We start from the raw sequence: 20,367 nt of genomic DNA, 5'->3' as shown, positions 1-20,367 counted from the left end.
TAATATAAAAAATGTATCCTGCGTTTACTAATGAATTGGCTTACCTTCTAGGTATCAAAGTAACCTTTTGTAAAGAAATATATTTAGAGACTATATTTAGAAGACGTTATTGCCTAGATTCTAAGTTTTATTACCTGGATAACCAATTTTAACCAGTCCAATGGTCATCTTCAGATCGATAATCACCGAATTTGCAACAGATTAAACGTTGTGTAGAATGACGAGCACTTTCACTCACTCTATGAGAGCGTATGAAGCACTCTGCACTGTATCTAATAAATTGTAAGTTGTGTGATTTCAGATTTAAAGATGACCACTAAATTGGGTGAAACTGGTTATCCATGTAAAAAAACTTACGATCTAGGCAATAAACTGTTCTAAAAGGCTGCTAGACTCTCAAATATAGAAGACCGCCTCCTGCTTGCACTGACATGTCGGGTAATCACTTCCCATAAATTTCTGAGGGCTAATATGCTTGCATGAATATATATTTGTTGCAAATGCGTGTCTTAAAAAATTATTGAGATAAACGAGAAAGGACTGAGCAACCGAACGAATAGCAGCTCAGTTGTAATGAGAAAGTGCCTTTTAGTTCTTCTAGAAACTACGGGAACTAAAATGCAAATAACACGAAGCAACCACCGTGCATATCCACCATTTTGAGTTCCTTCTTCATGGAGCGGGTGATGTCGACTGACTTCTTGTGGACCTTCTTGATGGCGAATACGCGGCCCTTGTAGATACCGATCTGGGTGTAGATAGCCGAGTAACGGAAGTCGGCGTCAGGGTTGGAGCTCAGTGACACTTGGCTGGTGCGGATCAGCGGGTGAACGGCCTGAAAATAAGCCGAATATGCACGAAATGAGCTTAATTACGTAGAATACTAATTTATTACAGAAAGTAGCCAGATTAAACTAATTTAAAGGCTCAGCCTTACAAAATGAGTCAGAGAGAACGTTATTTTCAAATGGGTTACACATGGAAAAGTGTGGATTGATGGTCATCCCCTTCCAATAACTGTCAACACATAATTAACAGTACAAAACACGTCATATCGTTTGTCAGTGTTCCTTTGTTTAACTACATATATTTAACTGCGTTTCTGTCAATGTAATGCGTCGTACCTTGAAAAGAAACTGTGTTATGCATTTCCGCTACACTACTATGAAGATTAGATGGGTAGATCACATAACTAATGAGGAGGTATTGAATAGAATTGGGGAGAAGAGGAGTTCGTGGCACAACTTGACAAGAAGAAGAGACTGGCTGGTAGGACATGTTCTGAGGCATCAGGGGATCACAAATTTAGCATTGGAGGGCAGCGTGGAGGGTAAAAATCGGTCCGCAGCTCGTGGTCGTGCGGTAGCGTTCTCGCTTTCCGCGCCCGGGTTCTCGGGTTCGATTCCCGGCGGGGTAAGGGATTTTCTCTGCCTCGTGATGACTGGGTGTTGTGTGATGTCCTTAGGTTAGTTAGGTTTAAGTAGTTCTAAGTTCTAGGGGACTAATGACCATAGATGTTAAGTCCCATAGTGCTCAGAGCCATTTGAACCATTTTTTTGGTAAAAATCATAGAGGGAGACCAAGAGATACACTAAGCAGATTCAGAAGGATGTAGGTTGCAGTAAGTACTGGGAGATGAAGAAGCTTGCACAGAATAAAGTAGCATGGAGAGCTGCATCAAACCAGTCTCAGGACTGAAAACCACAACAACAACCCAGAATTACCATATTTGGTACAAAGACACGAGCTTGGAGCTTGCGTTCCCGCCCTTAAGCTGTATGTCTCGTCAATAAACTTACACGATAGGCTATGTAAATGTATACTTAACCTGGCAACCATGGCACCCAACGAGAAGCTGCTATTCTCGCAGTTGAGGTGACTCGTCAATTGACTTTCTCAGTACAGAATGTGTAGTTGAATACTTATCCAGACAACATTGCCACCAACCAAGGAATTAGTGTTCTCGTCAGCGAAAGGGAGGTCGACCTTCCAGAGCATGATTTGTGCTTGAACGCTTAAGCTAGACACCTTAGAAACCAGCGAGGAGCTGGTACTCTCCTCGTTGTGCTGCATGTCCCACCAATCAAAGTTCCAGAGCAGGAGACGTTCTTCGACACATACCACATTGGCGCCCAAAGGGGGTAAGATATTCTCATCGTTGAGAAGCTGTTCCGCACATATGTTTTCCATATCAGTACCTGTGGTTAGGCAATTTACCTTGGCACATTGGCACCTGGAGCTGGAGATCTCAACATTGAGAAAGTTGTCCTGTCAAATGTTCCAAAACAGGGTATTTGCTGGTGAACTTACTCTGGCCATCTCAGCACCCATTGAGGAACTGATATTGTTATCGCTGAGTCGGCTGCCCCACCTCTGACCTAAGAGAGCAGCATGTGTGTCTGGACACTTACCCTGCCTACCATGGCACCCAGCAAGTAGTTGGTATTCTCATCGTTGAGTTACGTGTCTTGCCAATCTACCTTCCCAGACCTGTAAATGTTCTTTAGCAATTACCCTGTAAACACTGGCATCCACTGATGGAGCAGGTTTCTCATCATTCACCTGGATGTCCTGCCATTGAGGTCACAGCGCAGGATATGTTTTAGTGTACTTACTCTGGCCATCTAGGGGCCCACTGAGGAGCTTGTGCTCTTATCGTTGAGCTAGACGTCTCGCCAGTAGATCTTTTAGAGCAAGATACGTGATAGGAAACTTACCCTGGTCAGCTTGATCAGCCAACAGTTAGCTGTTGTTCTCATTGTTGGGGTGGATGTCCTGCCAACCGACGTGTCAGAGCAAAATATATTTTGGTATACTTACCCTAACAATCTTGGTTCCCATTGAAGAGCTAGAGGTGTTATCGCTAAGTTTGCTGCCCTGCTATTGACCTTCCAGGGCGGGATATATGATTGGACACTTACCCTGCCTACCATGGCACCCACAAAATGGTTCAAATGGCTCTGAGCACTATGGGACTCAACTGCTGTGGTCATTAGTCCCCTAGAACTTAGAATTACTTAAACCTAACTAACCTAAGGACATCACAAACATCCATGCCCGAGGCAGGATTCGAACCTGCGACCATAGCAGTCGCACGGTTCAGGACTGAGCGCCTAGAACCGCGAGACCACCGCGGCCTGGCACCCACAAGTAGCTGGTATTGTCATCGCTGTGTTACATGTCTCACCAATCTCCTTTTCCAGAGCAGTACATTTTCTTAGGCACTTACCCTGGACACCCTGACACCCACTGACGGAGCTAATGTTCTCATCACTGAGCTGCATGTCCTGCCAGTCGAGTCTCTTAGAATAGGAGACGCTTTAGTGCACTTACTCTGGCCACTTTGGCGCCCAGCGAGGAGCTAGTGTTCTCGTCGTTGAGCTGGATGTCCCTCCAGTCGACCTTCCAGAGCAGCGAGTCGAGCTCCTGCTCGTAGCGCCAGTTGCGGTACAGCACCAGCGACGCCACCAGCAGCACCAGCGCCAGCCCTCCTGCGATGCCCCCAGCGATCTCGCCCGTGTGAGCTGTGCAGATATGCGCGGCAATTAACGTGGCGTCCTACTCCCCATCTTATCTATGATACATCACCCTCCGTAGCCAAGATCGCAACCTCACGCCTTTACGGTCGCACTTGGAGGCACTTGGAAGTGGACGGTTCGAATACTCGTAATGGAAGGAGTTTCAGTCACTTGTATTTGGTTGGCATTGGGTGGCGGGTGTTGGCGTAAACTTCCTGACCACCAGACGTTGCGGCAGTGGGATGGATTATATTCTAAAATTCCCTCCAGTGCATCTTGAAGTGTGAACGTGTGACACTACTAGTGATGATCCCTCTGTCATATGGGGACGTTAGGTCGGGGATTACTTTGGTATTCGAGAGTTAAGCTATGTGCCAGCACCGCGTGTCACACTCTCACTTCTCTCACCATTACTCAACACAAACGTGACATAACACTATACACACACCACTTAAGTAACCTGCAGTTAAAGGTACACTTATCACACGAACCTCATAAGCTGCGCAGAAAGGTGCTATCATACACAGAGGAAGAAAACCCTTGCAGATTAGATTTTGTATGTCCATTCGTTTGACTGGGGGTCTTGGGCCACGGCCGATCACTATTGTAAGAAAATGAAACGCCTACAGCCGTCCTTACGATCTTATTCATTGTGTAGCTCCAGTTTAGGCTCTTCAATGCGCCGTTTTCAGGCCATATTTGATGCTGAAGGGGTTGTAACAATCTATATACACATTGCATCAGTGGCTAACATAACTGGTTTATCAGATATCTATAACTATGGTGTCAGCACTGAGGGTTTCGAGGTTAGGCCTGTTACTGTTTCCTTAGTTTCTGCGTCATTTTCATAATAATAATAATAATAGTAATAATAATAATATCTCCTTCAGATTAGGTGACTGAACCACACTTTGAGATCTCCCATCCAACAATGGCGTACGACTCTTTCTTCGTGTCTCACATGTAAAAGAAGACTAGTGTAAGGAAAGTGGATAGTTCTGGCCGAAAAAAGTCCGTTTGTAAAAAAACATCGCCCTTAATTTGAGGAAGAAATGTCTGAGAATGTAGTTTCGGAGCACAGCATTATAAGTGAGCCAGAAACTGTGAGAAAATCGGAAAAGAAGATAATGGGCAAATTCTGTGCAAAAAAAGGCGAGGACTGGAAAAATTTGGAAAACATTGATGATGAAGTCTTTTCGGGTTATCAGCCGAGTCAAGGTGTTCTGTGGCAACGTTTCTACAAGTTTCGTACTGTCATCTACAGGCCTTGTCATTTTCGCCTGAATATGTCAAGCAGGAAACTTGTTGAAACACTCGGATCTACGCGCTGCAGTCTGGAGCCGAGCGACCGCTACGGTCGCAGGTTCGAATCCTGCCTTGAGCATGGATGTGTGTGATGTCCTTATGTTAGTTAGGTTTAATTAGTTCTAAGTTCTAAGCGACTGATGACCTCAGAAGTTAAGTCGCATAGTCCTCAGAGCCATTTGAACCATTTGTTGAAACACTGCGCAGAACGAAGCCTTCACTCGATTGATAAACTGAGAAGACTTCTTCAACAAAGTCTAAATTCCTATGTGGAAAACATAGCCAGTACGAAGGGACACAACGAAAGGGCATGTGTTAATGTATGAAGGAATAACATGTACGGTGTTTCAGAGAGCTGTCGAGAGAAAATACTGAAGAGGAGGACGGAGACAGGACATATACAGAAAAGCAGGAGGACATTCTTTGGAGTCCAATATGAAGAGATTGGCACAGGAGAGAAATTTGCGGTGGGCCGTTTCAAACCACACAGGAAACGGACGTAAAAAAAAAATGCTTCAAGTGGTTCACCAGAACTCGTCTCCATGATGGTGGGTTTCTAGGTTAGGCCTAGTACTGCTTCCTTAGTTTCTGCACCATTTTCATAATAATTATATTAGTAATAATATATGATATTATTATTTTAAAATTAAATTAACCCAATAATGCCCCTTGTTACATACATGTAACATGGGGAATTTATCACATTATTTCCACAATAGATTAATATTTACTACGAATACCCGATTTACAGTTGTGTAACAACGTTAGGAACGTAACTGATTTCACTACAATGGGAATTTTGTCTACCAGCTGCTTCTTTGTGTTTTAACAATACTAACAATAGTACCGCGACACTGCTAAGGAACTGTTATATGGCGGTCAGGCCTCTGATTTTAACAATATCCTGCTTCTTCTCTCCTTGTGGCAAATGCATCAAGTTTTCAGTTGTGTATCAGAATCGCTTCCATTCGGATCAAAATGGACATCTGGTTGAATAGTGGAAGATTGAAAGGGAAGAAGGGTTTTAAAAAATCGCAAATTACTGTTGTGTCAATAAGTCATTCAGCTTCTGGTGAATTATGTCAATCCGACACAGTGAACCGTGTGAAAAGAAAGGAAAGTAGGATGATAATTACATTAGATCTGGATTTTCATATATATGTGATAGCAAGTGTCCAAGACCATAGTGCGTGGTTTGTGTCGACATTCTCGCTAACAGCAGTCTGAAACCTTCTGTACTTAAACGCCATTTAGAAACTTATCACCCCATCCACGAACACAAATCTGAAGACTTTTTACACGAACACCTAACGAACAGTAACAATGAAATGCTCTTGAAGCGTCTTATCTCGTTAGCTACATGACCAAATTGCAAAATTTTATTCAGTGGCTGAAGATTCAGTGTAACAACGTATAAATGATGTAGTACAGTACATGCTTGGAGAATCTTTCACAAAAAGTCAGTATGAGACCATTGTCTGACAATACGATCAACCGCCGGATTAAAGACATATCAAATTATGTCGAGAACGAAATTTTGGAAAGCGCCAGTTCTTATTTTGCTACTCGACTTGACCAATCGACTGATGTTGCTAATTTAGCCATTTTGTTATTTTTCATCCTTTATATTAATGGCTAGTGTGTAGAACAGGAGCTACTAACTGCGGGAGTTAACCGATCAATACTTTCGCGAAAATTCGATAGACTGGACTCGCTGTGTGAGTGTGTGGGAATTTGTTCAGATGGTGCGATATCTATGACATGATGTTATGCTGGATCTATTGCCAAAGAGAAACCGGTAGCGCGAACGCATCTTGGACACATTCCCTTTTTTCTAAATGCATGCCCTATGGGGTGAAATATGTGCTGGAAATTCTCTTCTTTCTAAACGCATGGCCGATGTGGGGAAATCTGTGCTGGACAATATAGTGAAAATAATTTTATGAAGGGTCGCCCTACAAATTCCCGCATCTTTGCAGAGCTTTGTGAGTAAATGGGAAGCATTTATAAGTGTTAATTGTCTCACATGGAATTTAGGTGGCTATCTCGAGATAGAACTATTTCCAGACTTGTGAGCTTAAAGACGAAGTCTACATTTTTCTCACCATCCACGGCTTCATAAAGCAAAGTTTTTGGGTATGTGGCAGAACTATTCTCAAAAATTATCAGTTTAAACGTATCTCTCCAAGGGTAAAATATAAACATTAATGTTGTGCAAGACCATACAAAATCATTCATTAAAAAATTCAATTCAGTATGAATCAAACCGAGGGCTTTGATACCCTTCACGGCGTCCTGGTGTAAAATTACATTTATTTGCACGAAAATGTCAAGAACATGATTAACGAACATTTGAACAGACTTGGAAAAATATTTCCTTCCTACGTCCAATAAAAACAATTGTATTCGCAGTCCCTTGGAGGAGTCCACAATTTTAGGATCCACATCAAGCATAAATGAAAAAGAGCAGCTGCTTGAAATTTCTACTGATTTTCAGTTACAGAAAAGTTATAAATCTGTGTAATTAATTGGTTTTTGGTTACGTTAAAGGGGTTCCCAATGTCAGCGAATATAGCCATAACGCCCGGATTACCCTTTTCATTCACATACACTCCTGGAAATTGAAATAAGAGCACCGTGAATTCATTGTGCCAGGAAGGGGAAACTTTATTGACACATTCCTGGGGTCAGATACATCACATGATCACACTGACAGAACCACAGGCACATAGACACGGGCAACAGAGCATGCACAATGTCGGCACTAGTACAGTGTATATCCACCTTTCGCAGCAAAGCAGGCTGCTATTCTCCCATGGAGACGATCGTAGAGATGCTGGATGTAGTCCTGTGGAACGGCTTGCCATGCCATTTCCACCTGGCGCCTCAGTTGGACCAGCGTTCGTGCTGGACGTGCAGACCGCGTGAGACGACGCTTCATCCAGTCCCAAACATGCTCAACGGGGGACAGATCCGGAGATCTTGCTGGCCAGGGTAGTTGACTTACACCTTCTAGAGCACGTTGGGTGGCACGGGATACATGCGGACGTGCATTGTCCTGTTGGAACAGCAAGTTGCCTTGCCGGTCTAGGAATGGTAGAACGATGGGTTCGATGACGGTTTGGATGTACCGTGCACTATTCAGTGTCCCCTCGACGATCACCAGTGGTGTACGGCCAGTGTAGGAGATCGCTCCCCACACCATGATGCCGGGTGTTGGCCCTGTGTGCCTCGGTCGTATGCAGTCCTGATTGTGGCGCTCACCTGCACGGCGCCAAACACGCATACGACCATCATTGGCACCAAGGCAGAAGCGACTCTCATTGCTGAAGACGACACGTCTCCATTCGTCCCTCCATTCACGCCTGTCGCGACACCGCTGGAGGCGGGCTGCACGATGTTGGGGCGTGAGCGGAAGACGGCCTAACGGTGTGCGGGACCGTAGCCCAGCTTCATGGAGACGGTTGCGAATGGTCCTCGCCGATACCCCAGGAGCAACAGTGTCCCTAATTTGCTGGGAAGTGGCGGTGCAGTCCCCTACGACACTGCGTAGGATCCTACGGTCTTGGCGTGCATCCGTGCGTCGCTGCGGTCCGGTCCCAGGTCGACGGGCACGTGCACCTTCCGCCGACCACTGGCGACAACATCGATGTACTGTGGAGACCTCACGCCCCACGTGTTGAGCAATTCGGCGGTACGTCCACCCGGCCTCCCGCATGCCCACTATACGCCCTCGCTCAAAGTCCGTCAACTGCACATACGGTTCACGTCCACGCTGTCGCGGCATGCTACCAGTCTTAAAGACTGCGATGGAGCTCCGTATGCCATGGCAAACTGGCTGACACTGACGGCGGCGGTGCACAAATGCTGCGCAGCTAGCGCCATTCGACGGCCAACACCGCGGTTCCTGGTGTGTCCGCTGTGCCGTGCGTGTGATAATTGCTTGTACAGCCCTCTCGCAGTGTCCGGAGCAAGTATGGTGGGTCTGACACACCGGTGTCAATGTGTTCTTTTTTCCATTACCAGGAGTGTATTTGTGCGAATAGTCGCTTTCTTGAGACGGTGCATGGGGGCTTAATTATATAAATATGTAATGCAAATAATTTTTAAATTTTTTGTAGCTGTATGTCCGATTACGAAGTCTCGTAAACGGTTGGCCCTGACTAGTTTTAGTACGCAATCTGACTGCATAGAACAACAACAAAGAATAAAATGAAAATTTCCGTTAATACATTTAATTAATTAAGTCCCCAGCAACTATAAAACCTACGAAGCCAACAAAGCACAAGTGTAGCTGTTCTGTGTGTGGAAGTGTGATTCAACGTACACATCTGGCACGGCTCTTCTTCAATAAGACAAGAAATTTTAAATATCATTTATACTGAAGTAATTAAAAAAATAGAAATACTATAATTGCGCAAGAAAACCAGAATTACACTCTAATACAAGAACACAAGCCAGATGCTTTGTTGACTGAACCTGTAATGACGCATTATTTAAGACACTGAAATAATAAAAAGAAAAGGAAAATTTTTTTTTTTACCTTCATATATATTGACGAAAAGCACTCTGATCTTTACAATATCTCCATTAGAACAACATCTGCTGTCTATCCCATCAAACAACTGCATAAAACATGGAACAAGCACTCTCCACTACGACTTCTCGACAAGAACTTTTCACTACGACATCTCAGCAAGCACTCCCTACTACGAGTTCTCGACCAGCACTGCACTCCGCTACTTCTCAATAATCACTGCCTACTACGAGTTCTCAACAAGCACTGCCAGTGGAGGCGGCTGAATAATACTCTTTGGTGCAATCTCTGGCGCTGAGGCTCAGTGTAGCCACCTTTCAACGGTTATTTAAGAAATAAATACAGAAACAGACTTAGTGCTGAAAGTCATCTTGAACTTTATTAAACTTGTGTGGTTCCTGATTTCGAAGCTCTGTGCCATGGAAAACAGGCGCAACTTTCTCACTGATTTGCAAGGAGGTGGTGAGCAGTTACCATGAAAACTTGTACTTATTATTGAAGCTAGGCCTACGCGTTGTGTAGCTCTTACGGCGTAATTAGAGTAACTTAAGGTCTTAACCGTTAAGGGCTAAATTAAGGTTAATAAACATTTTGCTTGGAGTTAAATTTTATGCAAGAATACTTTATGTATTTTTAAAAGTCAGTGGTTCATCTGATTCAGAGCACTGTAGAAGGGTTCTTGATCGAGAAATGTCGGCCATCGCTGTTAAATGCCATAGTATTAATATCGACTGTCTACCATGCCTTAGGCTTAGATTCGTGTATGTAGGCGGTTCCGCGTGAGGTTGATAAGAATACGTTGTATCTTAAGTTCCTGAGATCTATTCTTGAAGAACCTGCACTAACTCAATGAAAACAGTCATTTGTGCAATCTTTGTCTTATGACTACTGCGTGTTTCCACAGCTTTTAGAATGTTATCGATCAGACTAGGCAAGGTGCGTAGCACAATATTTGTATAAGAACTAGCAAAATAAGGAAAAAAAAATCAGGAACAACAAAATGAGGAAGAGGAGAGTCGAACCAGAGGAAAAACGAATCTAAGGAAGAAAGACCAAATAAGACGACCAAAGCGAATTGATGACTGGACGAGGAATTAACATCATTGTAGTCTGGGGAAGAAGCTTCTGATAGTATAGGTAGAGAGCTCGTGCTGTACGAAAATGACATGCTGGTGTCGTGAGAGCAAAAACTGCAAGCTCTTCAATCGAAAAGTGGATATTAAAGGCACAACCAGGATTCGTTAATACAGCACGAAAGACGTCCAGGGAAGACATTGCAAGTTAAGGTAAAGATAATAACGAAAAGGTTCCACGTACGTTGGTCGCCGAGATTTAGGTACTGGGTCGGAATCGCAAGTAACACTGCACTCTTCACGAGGTTACAAGGAGAGAAGCATTTCAACACGGATTTTAAAAAGAACTGAAAGATTGGTGATATCAGCGAAAATTCAATGATATGGAGAAATTCCTGCAACTCAGAGTCATTTGGGAAGCAGTCATTGCTGATAGCGTTTCAGTAACTGATATGCTGAAGAGAGCGTTTTCAAAGAGATTCCGAGGCTTCACGTGACTCAAGACTGATTATGACGAATTCCTGAGTCTGATCATTATTTTTACTGCTGATGTACCCCATTACTTGTAGCTTGGGCAAACAGACCTACGTTGCAACACCCATCTCAAAGTCGTTTCGGTCATGGAGTTTGCAGGACTATTGTACAAAATTACCTCAAGAATGCTATCCCTGACTGTACAGAAACACTTCTAAAGTGAACTTTAATCTTTCTGGAACGAAATTCACCAGGCCGCAACAATATTAGGGTTCACGGACTTTAAACTGCTAATTCCACGCGTGTGGCTATTCTCTAACCTTGCTTCCAAATATTTCTCATATTGAGAAATAAAAAATATCTCACTGCTGAATGTCCGTATGTAATAAAGTTTGTGTAATAAATCATTGGAACAATTCTCCTTATTGTAATATTGTTGTCCAATGAATTTATTCAATTAAAAGATGAATTTATGAAACTTAAATGAACTGACAGAAACATTAAGAGCTCAAAGTAAATATTGATTACGAATATTCACCTCATACAAGTAATCCCACTGACAGTTGTGTTATGGCAAAAATTACAGTCCTCACGAAAATAAATGAAGTAGAAGGAACTGGCCTCTGTCAAGGGACGGTCTCATTCAAATGGTTCAAATGGCGCTGAGCACTATGGGACTTAACTTCTGAGGTCATCAGTCCCCTAGAACTTAGAACTACTTAAACCTACTAACCTAAGGACATCACACACATCCAAGCCCGAGGCAGCATTCGAACCTACGACCGTAGCGGTCGCGTGGTTCCCGACTGTAGCGCATAGAACCGCTCGGCCACTCGGCCGGCACGCACTCATTATCAGGAACAGTTGCTAATAATATGAGCAGGTTTCATCCGTGTCCTACACGACGTAGCACACAACAGCACAGATATAGGAACCGTTACCGGTTTTATGTAAATTGAAAGTGAAGAGTGGAAGAAAGGGAAGGAAAGGGGACGGATCATTGCTGTCAGCTGCACTGGGACATTACGCGGACTCGGCGGCCACGAGTGAAAATGGGTACCGGACTGGGATTTTCACCCGGGATCTCCTGTTTACTAATCAGGTGCGGTAACCACTGTGCCATCCGGGACACAATGTTGTCGTACCTGCACGGACTACCTTTGCTCGTCTCATGGCAGATCCACATACCCATCGAGCGCCATCTATCCGAATTCCCTGTCCATGTCCTTCATATTTTATCTTCCGAGATTCCCACTGGAGGTCGGACGTATTTGTGCATCCGCACTGAAGAAGATGGATTCATTACCTAGCTAGGCCTACCAAATTATACGAACACTTGTGAGCCGTGGTAAAAATTGCTGTTTTGAAGAGCGCGCCGCAGCGCGTAGTGTGAAGCAGTCGTCCTTCGTTTCTGGCGGTGGCGCCGCTGTGGCAATCGCAGCTTTGGTGTCTCCCTCTGGTGGGAAAAGGGAAAGGTTGCCTGTTCACGTGCATTTAAGGGGCGCTATGAGCTCGCCAGTCGGTCAGTCTGGGTCAGTCTCTCGTCCCCAGCTTGCTAGTCTGTCTCTCGTCCGCATTTGTTAGCAGTTAGTGTCTGTCTGTCACTCGGAGTGCTAGTATGTCTGTCGTTCGGACCAACCTTTAAAGCCGCCAAGATGAGAGTTTTTCCACTCCGCCGGTAAGAGAACTCAGCGAGTGGTGGCCCGCTCGGGGCTTGTTTCCTGCATCTGAGTCTGAGTCGGCGCGTTAGGCCGCCAGTCTGCTCGAGTTTGCTCAGGCAATGGTCATTGGCGGTTGCATCGATCGGTTGGTCCGTCTCGCGCTGAGACATAAGATGACTTGTCCGTCTTGAGCTCGGCGCATGTGAGGTTGCCACGTGAGTCCAGTGGTCCGCGGCGTGTAGCAAGGGATTGTGACTTTGCGGTCGACACGAGAGCAACAGGAGTCAACCCACGACATCAGTCTGGCAGGTACGAGCTGCGACGTCGTGAGACGGGAGATCGGCGCGCCTTCCTGCGTCCGTTGAAGCGGCTGGAAGCGGACGGTTCGGAAGAGCGATTTGGGGGTGCTGCGCCATGTCATCTCGAGAAATCGCAGTTTATTAGAAGTTAGGTGATTGGTGATATGATGTTTGATTTACTCGTGTTAAATTCTACTTGTTTTCTTGGTGAGGTCACCAGTCGTTTTGCTTTGGGGTCGTCCCATCATTCTTCTGCGTTTGCCCACCTGCAGGAAGGTGGTTGTTTATAAATTGGGTGGTCCGTTTTTCCCTTGTGGAGTAGGGGCGGGTTAGAGCAACCTACGGGTCGTGTTGTTCGGTAATTTCCCTATCAATCTACCGTACGTTAGTAGCTGCCTCTGTCATGTTTGTCGGATTTGGTGTGTTAACGAATTTATTGCTTGGAGTGTAACGGCCTAATACCTGAAATATGTTTTGATCTTTGGAAACATTGATGTTTTTGCCTATGATATTGAGAGGCGGTATCTGTGTACTGCAGAGCATCTTAACTATTGTTTGGCCAGCCTTGTAGAATTTTATATAAGATAGCATTTTATGGGTTTTTATTTAAATGATCATTTTAGTATATAAAGTTGCCACCCTTCCACCGTAAGACTTTTCCTAGAAGTTAAAATCAAGTTGCACCTTCGGTGGCAAGGTTAATATTTCAATTGTTAGTGTTTTGTACCATTTCCATCCCTCCTACGGGGGGGGGGGGGGGGGGGGGGGGTGGAGGTGCGTAGTTTGTGTGCTTGTGTAAATTGTTAAAACTCTTAGTTTAAAGTTATCTGGTGTGTTGCAGATTTGCACCAGTGTAGTCTTTCAGAGGCTGTTGTGAATGGTCATAACTAAGGCCTTGTCAAAAGAGAGCGGCAAGGTTTGAAGCCCGAAAGCTCATTCAGTCTTTCTGTCTCTGAATAAATTGTAACTCTGATATTTAGAGGGTGCTTTCTGATTGTAATTTTAAATGTTTCTTTTAAAAAATGCTTTTAGGCAATATTAAAGTGAATAAAATTCCCATTTGTTAAAGGGAATTTGGTTATGATTTCATCATTTACTCACTGGCAACTACTTCCATGCTTACATAGTGTGATTAAATGTGTTAATGTTATTGATGAATAGCCAGTAAATAAAATAAATTCTTAAGATAATTCTTTGAAAATAAGTCACGGTTCAATGTGACCTCGTCTTTCGGAGACGTCGGAAAGAACAGACACCACACTTTCATATAAGTTCATGATTTTATCGTATGTAGACGATCACTGCTGACAAAGCCTCGCAGTAGTATAAAAGAAGCGACGACGCATTCCGCAGAGTCAAACGAAGCTGGTTGTGGCAGTGAGAATACGGTGGTTTTGTATAGCTGCCGAAGATGCGCTTGAGATGGCTGAGTGAAAACAATTGGACTCTGCCTCCCAGCTAGACAAGGGATTAACACTGGGTTTCTGTAGCTTGGACTATGGTAGATGGTTACTTTTAGTTGTTCCTCCAGTCATGGACTCGTCGTCGTTACATTTCTCTTTGTTATCATCTTGCTTTATCTGTTGCGAGCTGGCACTTTTACTATGCAGTAGGTCTGGTCAATGAGTACTCATGTTTTGGTTGTCTTTATGTCCCAGCACCAGGTTGTGCGGCTTTGTGAGTCTTTGGTTCAGCAATAACACCTCGCGGTATTGTACGGAACCTCCAGTAGGTAGGGAAAGCCTGACAACTGATGAATCCACATTGTTGCGCCTCTAGTGCTGTTCTGCAACGTTGCACGATGAACTTGTAGACGGTGAGATTGACGTCTGGTGGTAACGTCGAACCTGGATTTAGAACCGGGTACAATTGGCGCAAGCGCGGCAGCGAACTTCCTCCACGCGATCACGCTACGTGAGACGAGTGTTAAACGTGGTGCACAAGTATCTATGGGTCTTTGTCTATGGTAGTGGTCTACCATGAATCTCGGTAGGTCGTAGGGGCGATAGGAAAGGGACGCCGAGTGAAGTCAGTGGCCTGGGTCTTCTCTCGGTTGTATATCACACGAACGAGGTGGAGCCAGTAAACGTACCACGTCTGGGGTCTGTGCAGTATCGCACATCCATACCACGCCAGAGGCATCACACAGTCGGTAATGGAATTGCAAGTTGCCGTTAGACGCCGATAGCGGTCGCGCGGGGTCTGGCAAACCCAATGGTGCGCGCCCACTGAGCCACGCCTCCAGCGGCGATGGACAATGAGTGCACCCTGGTCCTGCCGCGATATAGGGTGGCCATCGGCAGGCACACACATTAATTGCGCTCGGAGCCACTTCGCTGCATGTTGCTATGGAGACGCCATATAGTCGCTGCTTCACCGTTCGTATTTAGTTCAGAGACCCTCATCGCAGTTGACATTGTCAAAGCTGGACTCTGTTTCTTGCTGCATTATTTGTATTTAGTCTTCGTACGCTTCGAGAAATACAAGTTAAGTAAATCTTCTGTTTGCTGTGTTAACTCGTTCACTAATCATTTCTGCCTCTGTCCAGCTTTCCTACGATGACAGCTGCCACACCATTCAGTAGCACAGCTCTGCTTAATGTAGTATGTGAAGTCGAATGCTATAGTCTGCATTTATCGCGAATCTCTTGCCCAGCACAAAGTCCCAAGCTACCGTGAAAAAGCGCAGGTGGCTCCTGAATAAAAGAAGGATAAAAGAATGGACCAACAAAGTCACAAACCAATATTCTAACATCTGTTTGCTGTAGATTCCCTGAAAACATTCTCAGTTCGAATAAATCAACTTTCTTGAGATTAACAACTTATGTGCAGGAATAAGCATGGTGTCAGAAAGAATCACTCGTACGAAACTCGGCTTGCTCTTTTCTCACATGATACACTGAGAACTATAGATGAAGGGACATAGGTAGATTCCATATTTCTAGATTTCCGGAAAGCATTTGACATGATGCCCCATTGCAGTCTGTTAACGAAGTTACGAGCATTGGAATAAGTTCACAAATATGACAGTGGCTCGAAGAGTTCTTAAATAATAGAACCTAGTATGTTGTCCTCAGTGCGAAAGGACCGCTGTTGCTCACTATATACATAAACGATTTGGCGGACGTGGTGGGAAGCAATTTGCGGCTGTTTCCTGATTATGAGGTTGTCGACAGTAAGATGTTGAAGTTGAGTGACTGTAGGAAGATACAAGATGAATTACACAAAATTTCTAGATGGTGCGATGAATAGCAGCTAAATCTAAATGTGGGAAAATTAAGTTAATGCCATTTAGGAAGAACATACCTGTAATGTTCGGACACACCATTAGTAGTGTAAAACTGAAACAAAACAGCCCTCGGTCACAATTCTTTAGTCTTATTTACCAGGTTTCAACACTTCTAAGAGTGCCTTCATCAGAATTTAGACATTTAAAGTGGTGTATATCATAACTACCAATTTATGGGAAGAAAAAAAAAATTACGTAAAAAATGTGTAAGTACTGACTAAAAATACAAGACAGAGACAGTACTTACATGTTACGTATAAAATAAATAACAGGGCAGAAGGACTTTAGTCACAAAATATTTAAAAGGAATGTGTGAAGGCGAGCCTCTAAAGGCTGCTCATACCTGTGCAGCCACAGGCTGCAACGAAGCCCTTAGAGGCTCGCCTTCACACATTCCTTTTAAATATTTTGTGATTAAAGCCCTTCTGGTCTGTTATTTATTTTATACGTGACATGGAAGTACTGTCTCTGTCTTGTATTGTTGTATTGTATGTTAAACGACGGAGAGGCTCCGTTCCCGCCGCAACCGCAGTGCTCCACAACCCCACGTCGACTACCGCAGTCCATTTCACCTCTCCGCTTCCCCACACGGAACCCAGGGTTATTGTGCGGTTCAGCCCCCGGTGGACCCCCCCACGGAACGTCTCACACCAGACGAGTGAACCCCTGTGTTTGCGTGGCAGAGTAATGGTGTCGTACGCGTACGTGGAAAACTTGTTTGCGCAGTTATCGCCGACATAGTGTAGCTGAGGCGGAATAAGGGAACCAGCCGCTTTCGCCGTGGTAGATGGAAAATCGCCTAAAAACCATCCACAGACTGGCCGGCTCACCGGACCTCGACACAAGTCCGCCGGGCGAATTCGTGCCGGGGACCAGGCGCTCCTTCTCGCCCGGTCAGCCGTGCGTTAGACTGCACGGCCAACCGGGCGGGCCCTTGTATTATTATTCGGTACTTACACATTTTTATATAAAAGTTGTTTACTTCCCATAAGTTTGTAATTATGTTATAGACCATTTTAAATGTCTAAATTCTGATGAAGGCACTCTAAGAAGTGTTGAAACCTGGTAAATAAGACTAAAAAATTGTGATCGAGGGCTCATTTGTTTCAATTTTAATTTATAAATGGTCACTGAACCAAGCATCCATGTCCAAAACTTTGCGTTATTAGTGTATTGCTTGACACAGCCACGTCCCTCAAATATATGAACGTAACGTCGCAAAGCGATATGAAATGAAACGAGCGTATGAGGACTGAGATACGGAAGACGAATGGCCGCCTTCGGCTTTTTTGGGAGAACACTGGAAAAGTGTGATTCACCTGTATAGGGGACAGCGTATAAGAGCTAGTGCCAACTAGTCCTGAATACTGCTGTAGTGTTTGGGATACATACCAGGTAGGATTGAAGGAGGACTTCGAAGAATTTCAGAGGGGCTGCCAGATTTGTTACCGGTAGGTTCGAACGACACGTTAAATATTGCAGAGATACTTAGGGAACACTATTGAGAATATTTAAAGAAGTTGACTACCGAATGATTTTACTGCCACCAACAGACGTTGTGTTCAAGGATCACTAAGATAAGATACGAGAAATCAGGACCCATAGGGAGGTATACAGACGTTTTTTCCTCGCTCTGTTTGCGAGTGGAACCGTAAAGGAAATGGCTAGTAGTGGTACAGGACACCCTCCGTCACGCACCGTATGGTGGCTTGCGGAGTATCTGCGTAGATGTAGGTGTAGAACATGTTGCAAGTGCTTCAGTTCTTATCTCATCAGTCCACTAAATTTTCACCGTTCATATGTAACACAATTTCTCAAGCGCTTTGACTCACTTCTTTTGCATGTTTTGCCATAGTCAATGATTCAATTCTATACAATGCTGTGTTCAAGAGGTACATTCTCAGAAACCTGCTTCTGAAATTAAGACCTATATCTGATGTCTGTATACTTCTTTCTGCAGGCAATGTCGTCTTTAGCTCTGCTAGTCTGTTTGGTATGTCATCCCTGCTTCTTGTATTAAATCGTACCTTTGATGCTGAGCTTCTATATCTACATCTACATACATACTCCGCAATCCACCACACGGTGCGTGGCGGAGGGTAGCTCGTACCACAAGTAGCATCGTCTCCCCCTGTTCCACTCCCAAACATAACGAGGGAAAAATGACTGCCTATATGCCTCTGTACGAGCCCTAATCTCTTTTATCTTTGTGGTCTTTCCGAGAAATATAAGTTAGAGGCAGTAAAATTGTACTGCAGTCAGCTTCTAATGCTGGTTCTTTAAATTTCCTCAGTAGCGATTCACGAAAAGAACGCCTCCTTTCTTCCAGAGACTACTACCCGAGTTCCTGAAGCATTTCCGTAACACTCACGTGATGATCAAACCTACCAGTAACAAATCTAGCAGCCCGCCTCTGAATTGGTTCTACGTCCTCCCTCAATCCGACCTGATAGGGATCCCAAGTGCTCGAGCAGTACTCAAGAATAGGTCGTATTAGTGTTTTATAAGCGGTCTCTTTTACAGATGAACCACATCTTCCCAAAATTCTACCAATGAACCGAAGACGACTATCCGCCTTCCCCACTACTGCCATTACATGCTTGTCCCACTTCATATCGCTCTGCAATGTTACGCCCAAATATTTAATCGACGTGACTGTATCAAGCGCTACACTACTAATGGAGTATTCAAACATTACAGGTTTCTTTTTCCTATTCATCTGCATTAATTTACACTTATCTATATTTGGAGTTAGTTGCCATTCTTTACACCAGTGACAAATCCTGTCCAAATCATCTTGTATCCTCCTACAGTCACTCAACGACGACACCTTCCCGTACACCACAGCATCATCAGCAAACAGCCGCACATTGCTATCCACCCTACCCAAAAGATCATTTATGTAGATAGAAAACAACAGCTTATCAATAATCTCATTTCTGCTACTCGCCATTACATTGAATTGATAGCATAGTCACTAGCAAATATTGTCACAGATATCCCTTATCTGCACGACTAAACCTTTCATGTAGAATACAACTTGCATACATTTATTATGTTTAAAGGTTGTGCTTCCTTTTCTTTTTTCGCCAGTATGTTTCAGTAAGCAACTGCTTCTCTTTCTTTCACATTGTGAATGCTCTCCTGCCGTGACTTACGGCTTGCAATCGATACAGAGGAAGACAAACTTCCTACCAAAATTCCGCCAGTGAAAACAGCCGTGAGGATAAATGTAGATATTTTTTGGGCCCACCTCGCACAATAAATCACGTGATGAAAATGCTAAGCGCAGAGGCAAAACTTTTGTGTCAGAGCGGAGGGGTCTCGCTGGCCCCTTGCATCACTTTCGGCCCGCGCCGTTCGATCTGCGGAGGTGGCGGAGCGCCGTGAGCGATGTAAACAGATTGAGACACGGCTGGCTGGCGCGCGCCCAGCCAGTTTTTCAAAACGAGGCGGCAATAGCGGCCGAGCGCCGGCCGCGGCAACGCATCCCGGGCCGGCCTCTACAAGCCGAGATCACTCCAGGGAAGTTCGGGCCCCAACCTTCCTACAGGAGACGTAGCGTTGTGCGAGTCCTAAACGACAGTCTAAGGTGCATTCACACTTGAACGCCTTGCCTGATCCAGCCTCACACGTAGACTCAGTTCGGGAACGTTTTCCCACGCAAGCGACATATCACATGGCTTCCACTTCTCGCCTCCCCTCTCCCTTCCCAGCTACCTGACACATTAGTTGCTCTTCGCTGGGAATTTGCTGTAACCTTCAAAAATCATGCTTGCCTGTCCGAAAGAACATTACATCGACGTTCTTAACAGCAAGGACACTGCAACATCGCACTTATCCGTCGGTATCGGACACCGACTTTCAGTTACATGAGACACTGACTGAAAAAAATCACAACATCAAGAAGGTGTCTGTAATATAAACAAAAGTTAGTGCGCGTATTTCTACATCTGGAAGATGATGTCTATACGTATACAATTTTCGCGCCAGTCCCATAAGAGTGGCGGTAGTTCCGCCATTATTTGGATGCGAATGAGGTTTGCCTTAAATACGCTCTATAACTGTTGTGAGCGTTAGTTACCTTTCAGACTGGACGTAGCCAGTTTATGGTGGTCAAGAATGCCTTTCAGGCGACAAAGACGTCGTATCGCTGGCCAGAGTGGCCGAGCGGTTTTAGGCGCTTCAGTCTGGAACCGGGCGACCGCCGCG

General features: G+C 44.6%; 1 protein-coding gene across 1 annotated transcript in view; it reads right to left on the bottom strand.

Annotated features, from left to right (window-relative positions):
- The window catches only part of LOC126416031 (guanylate cyclase 32E), an 809,394-nt gene that overhangs the window by 188,122 nt on the left and 600,905 nt on the right, over positions 1-20,367 (bottom strand). Inside the window, exons 11-12 of the mRNA XM_050083488.1 lie at positions 3,334-3,524; positions 656-835 (exon numbers count right to left, since the gene is read on the bottom strand). Of these exons, the coding sequence (XP_049939445.1) occupies positions 656-835; positions 3,334-3,524 (371 nt within the window). The remainder of the gene's footprint in view (positions 1-655; positions 836-3,333; positions 3,525-20,367) is intronic.

Source organism: Schistocerca serialis, chromosome 1, assembly GCF_023864345.2.
Source record: "Schistocerca serialis cubense isolate TAMUIC-IGC-003099 chromosome 1, iqSchSeri2.2, whole genome shotgun sequence".
Taxonomy (NCBI): Eukaryota; Metazoa; Arthropoda; class Insecta; order Orthoptera; family Acrididae; genus Schistocerca; species Schistocerca serialis.
This window is presented reverse-complemented; position numbering and strand designations above follow the sequence as displayed.